This window comes from Drosophila yakuba, chromosome 3L, assembly GCF_016746365.2.
Source record: "Drosophila yakuba strain Tai18E2 chromosome 3L, Prin_Dyak_Tai18E2_2.1, whole genome shotgun sequence".
NCBI lineage: Eukaryota > Metazoa > Arthropoda > Insecta > Diptera > Drosophilidae > Drosophila > Drosophila yakuba.
Window position 1 is genome coordinate 24,805,506 of NC_052529.2, and position 14,421 is coordinate 24,819,926.

The 14,421-nt window shown below is 34.5% G+C and overlaps 1 protein-coding gene across 8 annotated transcripts in view; it reads right to left on the reverse strand.

Annotated features, from left to right (window-relative positions):
• Nucleotides 1-8,426, reverse strand: part of LOC6540108 (synaptosomal-associated protein 25) — a 189,782-nt gene extending 181,356 nt beyond the window's left edge. For 3 of the 8 annotated variants that reach the window (XM_039374350.2, XM_039374349.1, XM_039374348.1), the window contains exons 1-2: nt 8,270-8,426; nt 1,156-1,252 (exon numbers count right to left, since the gene is read on the reverse strand). In XM_039374350.2, the coding sequence (XP_039230284.1) occupies nt 1,156-1,251 (96 nt within the window). In that variant the 5' untranslated portion in view covers nt 1,252; nt 8,270-8,426. Of the gene's footprint in view, nt 1-1,155; nt 1,253-8,269 lie in introns of those variants that run through there. The other 5 variants (XM_039374344.2, XM_039374343.2, XM_039374342.1 and 2 more) reach the window with 5 other exon arrangements.
• Nucleotides 8,427-14,421: the final 5,995 nt, after the last annotated feature.

The following is a 14,421-nucleotide window of genomic DNA, read 5'->3' on the forward strand; positions in this document are numbered from 1 at the left end:
GACAAATTATTCCCCATATATTTTTATGACATTGCATGACTGACGTGAATATCAAGTAGGGTTGTTGATAATATATCAAAATATCAATATATCGATATTTTTTTCTGAAAATGATATATTTATATCGTGATATTTTATTTGCCCAAATATCGGTATTGCAATATTTTTTTTGGATATTTTTTGATATTTTCTCTTTGCTCAATTTGATTTCGACGCGATACCAACCATACGAGCACGTGATAAAATAAATATCAAATCAAATTATATAGAAATAAAAAACGGGACTGCAAAACGCAAATTGTTCGAAAGAATAATAAAAACCTGTGGAAACACTTCAAACATGTCCTCGCACCTTAAAAATAAACATAAAGATGTTTTCGTAAAATGTGCGAAAAAGAAGGTATGTCATAAGGTGTATGTATGTGTGCGTATGTTCAAATTTCAAAAGCTCAAAATTTCACTGAGAATTTATTATTATCTGTATTATATCCGTATTATTATTATTATGATCTGTGTTAGAAATACATTAATTTAAGTTATGATATATTAAGATTAAATGAAAATATGAAAATTAAGTTAATAAGAAACTTTTATATTTTTATTGAGGGGAAATAAAATTTTATTTGAAAAAAAAAATATCAGAAATATTATATAAATCGATATTTTTTTGTGATATTTTAAATATTATCATCATTTTGTTTTGATAAAGAAAATATCATCGATACGATATTTTTTTAATATCACGACATCCCTAATATCAAGCGAAACTGACAAGTAGAATCATGACATATGCGCCAGTTGATAGTTTCTTTAAAAGGATAAGCTTCTTTGAAATTGCGCATACCTATTATTCTATATAATATGCATTTTAAGTACGACGACAATATTAGTGGGTAAAATATTCAGTGTATATAATTTTCCTATTTTAAAGTATTCCAGTTCCATATGGAAAAACAATAAGATAGACAGATATCAGTTACCCCTTACTGTAGTAGCATTTTCTGGCATATCGATTGAAATAAATTCAAAAGTGTGGGCATGACAAATTTCCCCAAATTCATTAGCAAACAAATTCGACCAAATTTGTAAATCAAAAATTATGGTAATAAGCCCTTCTCGTTACAATTCCTATATACATGTATTTGTCGTACTTACCTCATCGGCTACTCCTTGCGCATTAATTTGCAGCTCTTCCAGCTCGGTCTTGGGGACCTGAGGAGGGGCCACTTCTTCCGATGGATCCGCTGGCATTCTAAAAATATACATGATTACCTCAGTTATTTAAAGTAATTTAAATTAAAGGAGAATTTTGAAAGACTTCTAAGTAGGTTAGGCATAGTTTCTCTTCCACATATCAATAATATCAAGGCAAATAAATTTCATAGATGATAATAACAAAACAGGAAACCAGTTTATTGTCCATACAATATCGAATTAACTCTTACAGCTAGAACCGTTGCAACAGTTTGCTTCAATTCAACGCGTTGCGTCAATTTTGAATTCGGCAAAGTGCCAATATAGTGGCAAATATATGATCAATTCCCAGAAAGAACCTAAAATATATCCGAGACTAAGTTAAAGTAATAACAAGAGAGAACGCTATAGTCGAGTTCCCCGACTATCTGATACCCGTTACTCAGCTAGTGGAAGTGCGAAGCAGAGTCTTCGACACTGAACGATTTTGGCGGTTTGTGGGCGTTACAGTGGTCGTGGCAAAAAGTTTTTTGGCAGATCGATAGAAATTTACAAGACTAATACAAAACTAAAAAAATATCAAAACATTTTTTAAAAGTGTGGGCGTGGCATCTTTGGGCGGTTTGTGGGCGTTGCGTGGCAACATGAATCGATAAACTAGGGCTGCTTCTATGTCTCTGGAGTCTGTATGCTTATTCTCAACTTTCTAGCTTTTGTAGTTCCTGAGATATCGACGTTCATACGGACGGACAGTCGGACGGAAAGATGGACATGGCCAGATCGACTCGGCTATCGATCCTGATCAAGAATATATATACTTCATATGGTCGGAAACGTTTCCTTCTGCCTGTTATATACATTTCAACGAATCTAGTATACCCTTTTACTCTACGAGTAACGGGTATAAAAAGATATAAATATCAAAGCGACTGTATCAAACAGAAATTCAAGAAATAGTACTCATAGATGGGAAAATTTCTCCAATTTTACAAAATACGGGTTTTGAAAAAAAGTATATTTTAGTATAAAAGATCGGAGTCTAATATAAAGAGGGAGAAGATTACTTTGCATTCAGGTAGGTAAGAGATTTTTAAACCCACAAGGAACTAAATTATTATTGAATCAGAATTAAACTCTGAACGATACACCGCCAATAAAGGGAGGAAATATGGCCAAAAACTCAGCACTGTCATTATTAGAAAAAAAATGCTAAGCTTTTAAGTCGGGAAGCACAAAAGAACGGTACAAAAGCAAATTATTCAAGTGGGACAGGTTTTGGTTTTTAATGATAAGTCCCACTGTTTTGTTATTTTATTTGATTTTGATAACAGAAAATATGGTGCTAAGTATAACTTGAATAAAGTAGGTAGGATATAATGCAAATTTGAACAGAATTTAACACCGTTTTATATATTTTCGTGGTAGTTTTCTACGACTTCTCATCGTCGTCTCCCGTTTTCAACTCCTCGCTTTTTTAACTCTCCGCCAATCTCCTTTCCTCGTCACAACTGATCTATGGTGTGTTCGGCTGAACAGTAATGCCAGACCCATTCCCACAACTCGGTCATCCTTCTAAGCACTCGTCCCGAATGGATCAATAGCCGTCCTCGAAGGATATCTGAATCCGTGGCTTCATGTATTCGGCACAAGAGGTGGTATATCTCGGCCCTTTAGAAGGTACAGATTCTTTTGCAACATCGTAGGTGTCTCTCAGCTTGACTTTGGTAACTTTATACGGACCCAAATACTTCGGCTTTAGCTTAAGTCCACCACCAAGTTGGGTGCGTTTGATAGCTACAAGATCGCCACTTTATTTGTCAATGCTGGTTTACGTCTCTGATTATAGGTATGCCAGTTTTTCGTTCCGCATAACAAGGATCTGTTTCTAGGCAGTCTGGTGTATCTCGTCACGATGATCCTGGAGCATTTATATAACCTCTTGCTAGATAATTTCCTTAAGCTGGACGTCTATTTCAGTGCGCATCTTGACGCCTACAAGAAGCTCGAATGGAGTCGTATGTGTACTTCTGCAGTACGTACAATTGATTGTCTGCTGAACCTGGCTGACGAACTTGTATCATTTGCTGGGGTCCTCTATGGATAGCTTTGACAATACAGGCACAATCGTGGCATTTAGGCATTCTACTTGCCCGTTTGCTCTGGGAAGACCAGACGGTACTGCATGAAGTTTAATGTTCTCGTTCTCGCAATACTGCTTACTCGTTTGATGTGAATCCTGTGCCTCGATTGGAGATTATTTGAACCAAAAATTATTTTACCAAAAATGTTGCTTTGTGCCTCCAGTCTTGCGATAACGTCCTTGGATGATGTAGATTTCGTAGGATACAACAAACAGAATTTCGTGAATCCATCAATGACAGCTAGAATGTGCTTGTACGCCTTATGAGTCGATTCAAGAGGTCCAAAAAAATCGATATGGAATCGATATGATCTTCCTTCGGTTACAGATCCAACTCTTCTTTTTTTTGCCAAGCTTTCTGTTGGATACAATACACGGAATGCAACATCTAATCTGACGTATGATCTTGTCCTCGAGTTTTCATATGTAGTAATCCTTTGCGACGATTTCTTCGGTTTTCTTTACGGAAAAATGTCCTTTTTTTTATGTGCTTGTCGAATAATTTTGCGTTGGAGGGTTAATGGCACAGCTATTAACTCGTTGACCAGTTTGTAAAAAAGACCGGCTTTTAAAAAGAAATTGTTGTGAGTAGTTTTCTCAGCAAGAAAGTCAATAATGGCTTTTAATTACTCTTTATGCGATTGAACATATGTATTTCAATTTAATATGCTTTTATCAAACATTATTATTACACGATAATGGCTTAAAGCATCAGCATGACGTATGCGCGTGCCCGATGTGTGCTCGACGTCAAAGTCAAACTCTTAAAGTTCGAGAATCCAACGTGCTACAATGGAGCAGACTTCCCTTTTTTCCATCGTTTTCCTAAAGGCTTTGCAATCGCTTATCAGCTTAAAGTGTATACCCAAAAGGTAGACTCTAAACTTACCAAAAGCTTCAACTACTGCCAGAATCTCTAACTCATAGCTAGAAAACTTTATTTCCGCGTCCGTCGTCTTTTTACTCATATAGTAAACAGCATAGATTTGGTTATCGTGGGGTGACTTTTGTAGTAGAACTGCTCCGAAACCATCAATCGATGCTTCTGTGTGTGGTTCCGTTTCGTGCTGCGGGGGAAAAATCTTGAGCACTGGCTTCTGGGTAATCAAAGTCTTAAGCATGTTAAAAGCGGCAATCTCTCTATCAGTAAAGCAAAACTTGGCGTCGTGTTTCATCAGATCTGTCAAAGGCTTGGCGATGATCGAAAAGTTCAATATAAACTTTCGAAAATATCCAATCAGACCTAGGAAGCTTTGCAGTTGCTTTTGGTTTGTCGGAGTGGGGAACTTCGTAACAAATTTCGCCTTCCCGTCTGAGATACTGATCTTTTGATTCTCTATTACATGGCCTAGATACTCGATTTTCTTCATCATTTTTTTAGATTGATCACCAAGCCATACTGTTCGCAGCGCTAAATGACTATCTTGAGATTGGATACTGCTTCACGTTCGTCTTTGGCTGGAACTATGATGTCGTCGACATATCGCAATACCAGAACGCGATAAATCACAAAAATTGCGTTTACGTGAAATACGCCTGGCGAATTTGTTAGACTAAAAGGGACTTTCTGGAACTGGTACTGGCCATTGTGACTTACCAAAGACGTGAACTTGCGGCTTTCTTCATTGACGTTGACGTGTAAGAATCCGTTTTTGAGATCAAGCGTGCTGAATTGCATTTTGCAAACGGTACAGTTGACTTTCAATCAGGGGAAGGGGAATAAGATCTCTTACTATTACCTTATTAATCCATCTATAATCGAAAGTCGTGTTGTATTATTGCGTTTCTTCACTAATACGACCGGGCTGCTGTACTCAAACTGGGACTGCTCGATGATTCCGTCTGTCAGCCATTGTTCGATTTGATCGTCAATTATGCATTTCTCGAAAAATGCCATTCTACGCGGACGCGAATGCACAAAAGGGTCGTCTTTTAATACGATATGCATCTCGACATTGGTTGTTTTCGTCTTCATTGGGGTATATTTCTAAATCAGGTCGAAAACTTCGCGTTTTCCTTGACTGGTTGCATTTTCGTCAACGTTGATGTTTATATTTTTGGCATTTTAAACAGTTATTTTCATAAGCGAACTTATTTCGGTTTGAGCGTCATGATTTTCAGGATTTCTAATTTTTATACCGTCGCGATTATTTTGAATTTCAGCGTTGTTAGAAAATTCTGCGCCCAACACAACGTCTACATCAAAAAAGTCTGGTGAAACCACCAAAGAGTTTTCTTGAAATATTTGACTGTCAACCCCGAGTTCTCCTTTTAATGAACCGAATGGTTTCACTTTGTTATTATTTCCGAAACCGACGAGAAATATGTTTGCAGCGCTCAGTTTTGGCTTATTCAATTTGAAGTACTTTGTTTCACTAATAATGTTGTATTTGCTGCCTGTGTGAGCAATGCTTTAAGTTTCTTCTGCTTCATATAAATTTCTTTAACCATCGACAATTTATCCTCGGAACTTTACGCGTATTGCTCGGATTTGCAACCGTTTCTTTCTTGCTTGCAGGACAGTCTTTCGATATATGTCCACAATTGTTACAATTAAAACACTTCCGACCGTTACTCCGATTAGCACAGTGGTTTTTAAGGTTTTTATTCGCACAATACCCATGTAACAGAGCTAAAGTTAAAAATACTCATTTACCATAAAAAACAGTTTAGAAGGTACAGCTGAGGTGGCGAATAAGATAATTATGTTTACAAAGTTGGCATTAATAAGGAATAAATTTATAATCTCCAGACGGGTGCGAAACCCGTAAGAATAAAAACATAAGAAGAAAAACTCAACATAATATAAATATAAATAATAATATAAAAACAAGAGAGAACGCTATAGTCGAGTTCCCCGACTATCTGATACCCGTTACTAAGCTAGTGGAAGTGCAAAGGAGAGTCTTTAACACTAACAGTTTTTGACGGTTTGTGGGCGTTAGAGTTTTTTGGCAAACGATAGAAATTCACAACACCAATACAAAAATGAAAAAATATCAAAACATTTTTCCAAAGTGTAAGCGTGTCAGTTTTGGGCGGCTTGTGGGCGTAAGAGTGGGCGTGGCAACTTGAATCGAAAAACTTGCGCTGCGTCTATGTCTCTGGAGTCTGTATGCTTAATCTCAACTTTGTAGCTTTTGTAGTTCCTGTTACGTACTTTTCAACGAATCTAGTATACCCTTTTACTCTACGACTAACGGGTATAATAATACGTATTTATTAAAATATTATACTTATAAAGCAAAGTCCATATAATATATATTATATATTTTATATGGGTCATATATATCTACATGCGTATATACTATATAAAACATACCCGTTACTCAGCTAGTGTATGTGCGAAGGCCAGTTTTTGGCGGTTTGTGGGCGTTAGAGTGGGCGTGGCAAAAAGTTTTATTGCAAATCGATAGAAATTTACAAGACCAATACAAAAATGAAAAAATATTAAAACATTTTTCAAAAGTGTGGGCGTAGCAGTTTTGGGCGGTTTGTGGGCGTTAGAGTAGGCGTGGCAAAAAGTTTTTTTGCAAATCGATAGAAATTTACAAGACCAATACAAAAATGAAAAAATATTAAAGCATTTTTCAAAAGTGTGGGCATGGCAGTTTTGGGCGGTTTGTGGGCGTTAGAGTGGGCGTGGCAGCATGATTCGTCAAGCTTGCGCTGCGTCTATGTCCCTAGAGTCTGTATGCCTAATCTCAACTTTCTAGCTTTTGTAGTTCCTGAGATCTCGACGTTCATACGGACAGACAGACGGACAGACGGACGGACAGACGGACATGGCCAAATCGACTCGGCTATTGATCCTGATCAAGAATATATATACTTTATATGGTCGGAAACGCTTCCTTCTGCCTGTTACATACTTCTCAACGAATCTAGTATACCCTTTTACTCTACGAGTAACGGGTATAATAAAACGTATTCATTAAAACACTTATAAAGCAAAATAACATATAATATATGTATACAACAACATATAATAAAGGGTGTTTTTTCGATATAAAACATAATATAAAAATAATACGTATTTATTAAAACACTTATAAAGCAAAATAACATATAATATATGTATACAACAACATATAATAAAGGGTGTTTTTTCGAGGTATAGAGCTTTATGTTGGCATTACTGTTTAAGATGGCGACCAAGTTAACAGCTGATTTATTCTCAGATTGGTTTGGCCATTCATCGTGAATAAACTGGAATAGTAAACTAGAAAACCTACTACTCAAAACAGTGTTATGAAATAACTAATTAAAGTTCTGGAATTCCATTTCCGACTGGGCTGCTGCTCTAAACATCGTTTATTGCTATTGGGGAAGTTTTCTAAACACATTATCTGATACGCTGTAATCCTTGAAGTGATATCTTATAGCTATTTATTTTGGATAGTATTGTAAAACAGCCCTCTAGTCAAATCCAGTCTGGTATACTGTAAATACGATTCCATAAATTATATAAATTAGCATAAAGGTTTTTAAATAAAATTCCTTACATGATAAAAATTTCTATCAAACATCAAAAAATACAATCCACTTTTTAATTTGATAATTCAAATTACAAATTGACAAATTTTGTCAATCCACCCTAAGCTTTCACTTTTCTCTACGGGTATACAAATGGGATTACAACTTTTTACAAACAAGTTTTATAAAAAGGAAACTTTTTGTTTAAACCGTAACAGCTTCAAAACATTGTTTGTATTATAAGCTGATAGTCTTGTTAATATTTAAATATAGTTTCAAATTATATTTCTATTTAACATCTATTTGTTTTTTCAAAAGATTCGAAGATTATAAAGAAAAACAAGAAAATCATTTGAGCACATCTAATCTTTACAAATGGTCTTGACAAGCTTAATTTATACCAGTGTTTGACATTGTAATGGACACAAAATAAATATAAGCATTTCTTTTCTGTAGTACCTGACTTTTTAAAAAGGTGTTAGAAGAATAGAAATTATCTTTTAATACCGAAATACACACAACTGTATAAATATTAAACACCAAATTGAAACTAAATCAGGTGGTTTAGCTAAGACCCTTTGAGCACTTGCGCGCGCAGGTCTTATACGAATGTTTCAGTGTACAAATTATATTACTTCCACCAAGAGAGATCGCCAAAGTCCAGTTCCTCGACTATCATATACCGGTTACTCAGCCAGTGAAAATGCGCAAGCGAAACAGTAGACTTCCTTGACTAATTAAAACCCGTAACTAAGCTAAAAGTGCTTCAGGAAAAGTCCATTAAATTTAAGATGCCGCTAGATAATATTCCGTATACAAACAAACAGATGGATTTATCGATATCGACTTTAACTATAAACCTATTAAAAGTAAATAATGTATTTCTGGATTTTGTTTTTATTGCATACAAATATTTGTAAACGCATTACTCGTAGAGTAAAAATGTGTACTAAATTAGTTAAAAGTTATGTTTCGTTTCATTTTATTATTCGCCTTTTCAATTACTGCCGTTATACCAAAAAAATTTGGACATTATTTTCATTTCGTTGCGGAAGTACCGAACTGAGTCAAGAGATCATTACTCCAAAAGGTCTTGCCGCTGCAAAAAAAAACGTTTTTTTAATAACGCTGCCATTACCAAAAAAAAAAAAACCAGAGAGAACGCTATAGTCGAGTTCCCCGACTATCTGATACCCGTTACTCAGCTAGTGCCAGTTTTAAGGGCGGTTTCTGGGCGTTAGAATGGGCGTGGCAAGATGAATCGACAAACTTGCGCTTCGTCTATGTCCGTGGAGTCTGTACTCTTAATCTCAACATTCTAGCTTTTGTAGTTCCTGAGATCTCAGCGTTCATACGGACGGACAGACAGACGGACATGGCCAGATCGACTCGGATATTGATCCTGATCAAGAATATATAATAAACTTTTTTGGTGATAGATTTAATGAAAAAAAAATATATTTTCCTTTTTATGATCTTTATTTGAATAAGTTTCACCAGAGGTCAGTTAAGAACTAATTTACAAAGGTATTCTTTCGGCCCAGCAAACCTTTTACAGAGGATTAACATAAGCCTTTTAAGTTCTACTTAGCTTTATATGTCAAGCTTAACAGATCATTAAGCTCGTTACCGTTAAGCGGTTCGTATCTTGGGGGAATGTTATTTATGAGGCTTTTGGAGGGTGAAGCTTTCCAAAAGATCGGCTTTAGCTTTTTTATATGAAGAGTGAATATGTCGTATGCAGAAATGAATATGTCACTCCCCCACTTTTAGATATTAGCTTGTCCTCAAGGGATTATTTCTGGATATAAGTGTGGTACTGGATTTGCAATTTCAGCTATTTCTGTTTTTGTCTCTGTTTCTTTTTCGATATTTTTGTTAGTGGTTTTACTTGGTTTTAGGTAAGAGATAATAATTTTGTGTGGCGCTGTTTTACATTTCATATAAAAGTAAAATATGTAAATTAAAACTAAAACAGATATGAAGATTATTAGTATGTTTCTGTAAATTGTGTTACTCTTATTGTTTAACAAAATCATTTCCTTAATTTCTATGTGTGACATTGGTTCGATTTTTGTTCAGTAAATATTACATTTGTGTATTGTTGAATACTATTAGATATTGTAATTTGTTTTAATTCTGCTGTGCAGTTGGATATTTTTATAATTTTATTATTTTCGATATAAATCTCTTGACCGTTACAATTGTGATAAAGTTTTTCTCTGGTCATATTCCAGGTTATAAGTATATTTGGTTTAATGTATTGAATATAGGATTGTTTACGATATTTTTGAAAAGTACAAGTTGGTGTTTCGTGTTTTATTATGTTAGCTATGCAATGGTCTTTGACAATATTCTTTGTTAGTGTATTTAGAACGTAGTTGTTATGTGAGTAGAATTTGCCTTCAATATTTTCCTTAATAATTTGGCCATTATTGTCGGGGTAAGGTGCAATGATGAAAGTTGGTCGTTCAATTGAATTCATGGGAATGTGGGACATTAGGAATATTTCATTAGTAGGTACGTTATACCAAGCGGAAGTTTTTATGTTTATCAGTTTTTTGTAATTAATGTTGCCAATATTTTCATGTTTTAGTAGTTTAGGATTAAATATTCCTAGTCGTGTTAGTTGTGAACCCATTTCAATGTCTTCATATATTCGGTAAAATGTTCAATATTAAATATTAATAGATTCAATTTTTCTTCCTTTTTCAAAGAATTGGACTGGTTATAAATTATTTCTATGCCATTATTGAGACTGTCAATAACGTGGTTTAGAGTGCTGACCTGTACTGTGTCTTGTGATAGAGTCGAAATTTGTTGTTCAATATGTTGTCTGTCGTCTTCGTCTAGTGTGCCAAAAAGATATCTTAATGTGGAACTGTATTGTTCCAGATTCAAACAAGATAAATCCTTGATTGTTTTCTATTGGGTTGATTTCGATTGTTCCTGCGACACAAACTGTCGCAATACAAGTTATTATGGTGATTATGAGTCCGATGATTGGGAGGTGTCGGTTTGCTGCAAGTATTTGCTGTCATTAACTTTCTTTTTCTTTTTAAATTTGCTTTTATAATGAATAACGTTTTGACCTCTATTATTTTCATTATAATGTTTTCCGTCTAATTGTTCTATTCTGCCTGTTTTTCTAAAGGGATTCTTTGATTTTGCGCGTGTTAAGGGTGATTTTTGATTTTCATTTCTTTAATCATCTGGGTATCATAAGTAGATGTGTCTGCGTAAAGAAGGATGTTAGCCGGTATCTGTCCGGTTGTGTTATGTTTAGTCTTGTGGTTGTATATGTATAAAATTGTTTCCATTCGTGTTTCTTTATTTTCTCTATTGTTTTCAGTATTGATAATTCTGATTTTTTCATTTATGGTTTTATGAAGGCGTTCTATGTCTGCTATTCCTGTTTTACTTGTGGTAATATCTATTTGTATGTCTTCGTTGCTTAGCCAAGTTTTTAAAGAAGTGCTTATAAACGCGGAGTCCTTGTCTGCTTTAATTTTCTGTGGTTTTCCCATGTCGTTAAAAATTCTAGTAAGGGCTCGTTTTGCCTCTAACCATTCTCTACTGTTTGTTTTAATAAGTGAAGCAAATTTTGAATAAACGTCTATACAAGATAAATACTGTTCGTTGTCAATAGCATAAAAGTCAATAACATACATTTGACATAAAAGCCAATAACATATATTTCGCGTGGGTTATTTGTCTCTGGAGTTATTTCGAAAACTAGTTTTGTTGGTCTATGTTCTGTCTTTGCAAGGTTACAGACTTCACAATCATTGATAATGTTTTGAATTAGTTTATTATAATCGGGAAAATAGTGAGTTTCTTTAAATAATCGTATCATTTTTTCAATACCAGGGTGTAACAATTTAGAATGTTGAGTAATAATGAATTCTTTAAATTCAGGATAAGATTTTATGTCTTTTAACATTATGATACTTTTCAGAATTTTCACGTTACTATGTGGGTTAATGGTTTCTCCATATGCTTTTTGAAAAACTAAAAAGTCTTTATCGTTTTCCAGGTAAATAACACTGCTATTATTTAAGAAGTATTTAATAAGGATATCTTTTGCTTTTGTCAGGGTCATGTCAGTGTATTTGATGGTCAGTTTTAGTTTGGAAAAGTATTTCGTTGTCTCTACTTGGTCTACGCTATTTTTTATAAATTCAATTTGTCTTGCAAAATAGTTTATGGGTTTTTCTGTAATTTCAATGTAGGTTTCGTTGCTTTCTGATGAACTGTGTATTGTTGCTGCTGTTGAAATATTTTCTTCTTCGCCTACCATGTTTTCTTCAATTTTGACTCGAGATAAAGCGTCTGCTACATGATTAAGTTTACCTTCTAAATATTTGATTTTGAAATTATATTCGCTAAGTCTAATTCGCCAACGTTGTAGTTTTATGTTAGGCTCTTTAATATTATTTAGCCAAACAAGGGGTTTGTGATCGCTCAAAATCTCAAAGGGGACTCCATATAAATATGGGCGGAAATATTTGGTTGCCCAAACGATTGCTAGTAGTTCTTTTTCAATAGTGCTATAATTTTGTTCATGATCATTTAATGTTCTACTTGCAAAGCTTACTGGCTTATTGTCTTGTGATAACACGGCTCCTATGGCGAAATTGCTAGCGTCAGTAGTGACTTGAAATGTTTTTGTGAAATCAGGGCAAATCAAAATTGGGTCGTTCATTATGAGTGTTTTCAATTTTTCAAATGATTTATTGTATTCTTCGTTTCTTGTGTCTATTTTAGCTCCTTTTTTTAGAAATATTGTCAGAGGTTTTGCAATCTTTGCAAAGTCTGGAATGAACTTACGGTAGTATCCCCATAAGCCTAAGAAATATTTGATTTCTTTTGATGTCTTTGGGAGAGGAAATTTTTCGATTGCCTTAACTTTCTCTTTATTAGGTCGTATGCCTTCTGGACTTATAATATGACCTAAGAAATTTGTTTGCTTTTTTAAAAATTCGCATTTGTCCAATTGGAGTTTAAGATTGGATTCTTTAAGTTTCTCAAAAACCTTCGTCAGTGAGTTTAGGTGTTCGTTCAGAGATGTTGAATAGATGATCACATCATCTAAATAAACAAGGCAATGCTTATTTATGAGGTCTTTTAGGACGTAATTCATGCACCGTTGGAAGGTTGCAGGAGCATTTTTTAAGCCAAATGGCATGCGAGTGTACTCATAGTGACCGCGTTTGGTCGTAAACGCCGTTTTTGGTATAGACTTAGGGTCCATTTCGATTTGATGAAAGCCTTTTGCTAAGTCAATTGTAGTAAAATACTGGCATTTTCCTAATTTGCCTAGTATTTCGTCCATGTTAGGAATCGGAAATTTATCATTTATTGTTATTTCATTTAGATTTCGATAGTACACGACCAACCTGAATTTCGGTTTGCCAGAGGCATCCATCTTTTTGGGGACAATCCATAATGGACTGCAATAAGGGGAGTCGCATTCGCGTATAATGCCTTGTTTTAACATTTCCTCAATTTGTTTATTTACTTCTGCTTCGTAGGAAAACGTGTACGAGTATGGTCTTTTGTAAACTGGGTTTTCATGAGAGGTTTTTATATCGTGACGTATTATACTTGTGAATGTAAGGTTTTCATTTTTGGAATATTGAGTGTCATTGAACTCCTTTAATAAATTTGTAAGTCTGTATTTTTCCTCACTATTTAAATGTTCTAGTCTGTATGTGTGTTCTGAGTCTATGTTGTTGTCCATGGCATAGTTTATTTCTGATGTAAAGTTGTTTTCTTGTAAGAGTGCATTAAAGTTTTTTGAAGAGTTCTCATCACATGGATCTAATTCTTTGTGAATGAATGTTCTTTCGTTAATTATTGTTTCTTTCCGAGAGTAGTCTATTAAACCGTTATTCTCCATTAGTATTTTTCTTCCTAACAGAATATCATAATAAGGTGAAAATGAATGAATATAGAATTTTTGCGATTGTTGAAAAAGACCGTTGGCTGGAAGGTCTACATATTTATTTAATTTAGAATAGCCTGTCATACTTCGGACAGTATTTGCTTATCTTTAACTTGAAGATTGAAAAAGTTTGAGCTCATCAAGTTTATCGAAGAGCCAGTATCAACTATGCATCTATATCTGTGGTTATTAAACATGATCTCTATGTATTGGTGGGATCCCAGGCTGGTATTGGAAAATTTTCAACTTGTTGATATTGCTGATCTGTAAACAATTCTGTCTGAGTATTCTGTAATTGATCTTCGTGGAACTGCTCGTCGTTATTAATGTAGTGTTCAGTTTCGTTATCGTAATCTAATTCGTGCTGGTGAAAATTTTCATTTGTCTGCATTCGCGATTGTTCGCTGCTTTCTCTCGGCTTTAGCTTTTTTATATGAAGAGTGAATATGTCGTATGCAGAAATGAATATGTCACTCCCCCACTTTTAGATATTAGCTTGTCCTCAAGGGATTATTTCTGGATATAAGTGTGGTACTGGATTTGCAATTTCAGCTATTTCTGTTTTTGTCTCTGTTTCTTTTTCGATATTTTTGTTAGTGGTTTTACTTTGTTTTAGGTAAGAGATAATAATTTTGTGTGGCGCTGTTTTACATTTCATATAAAA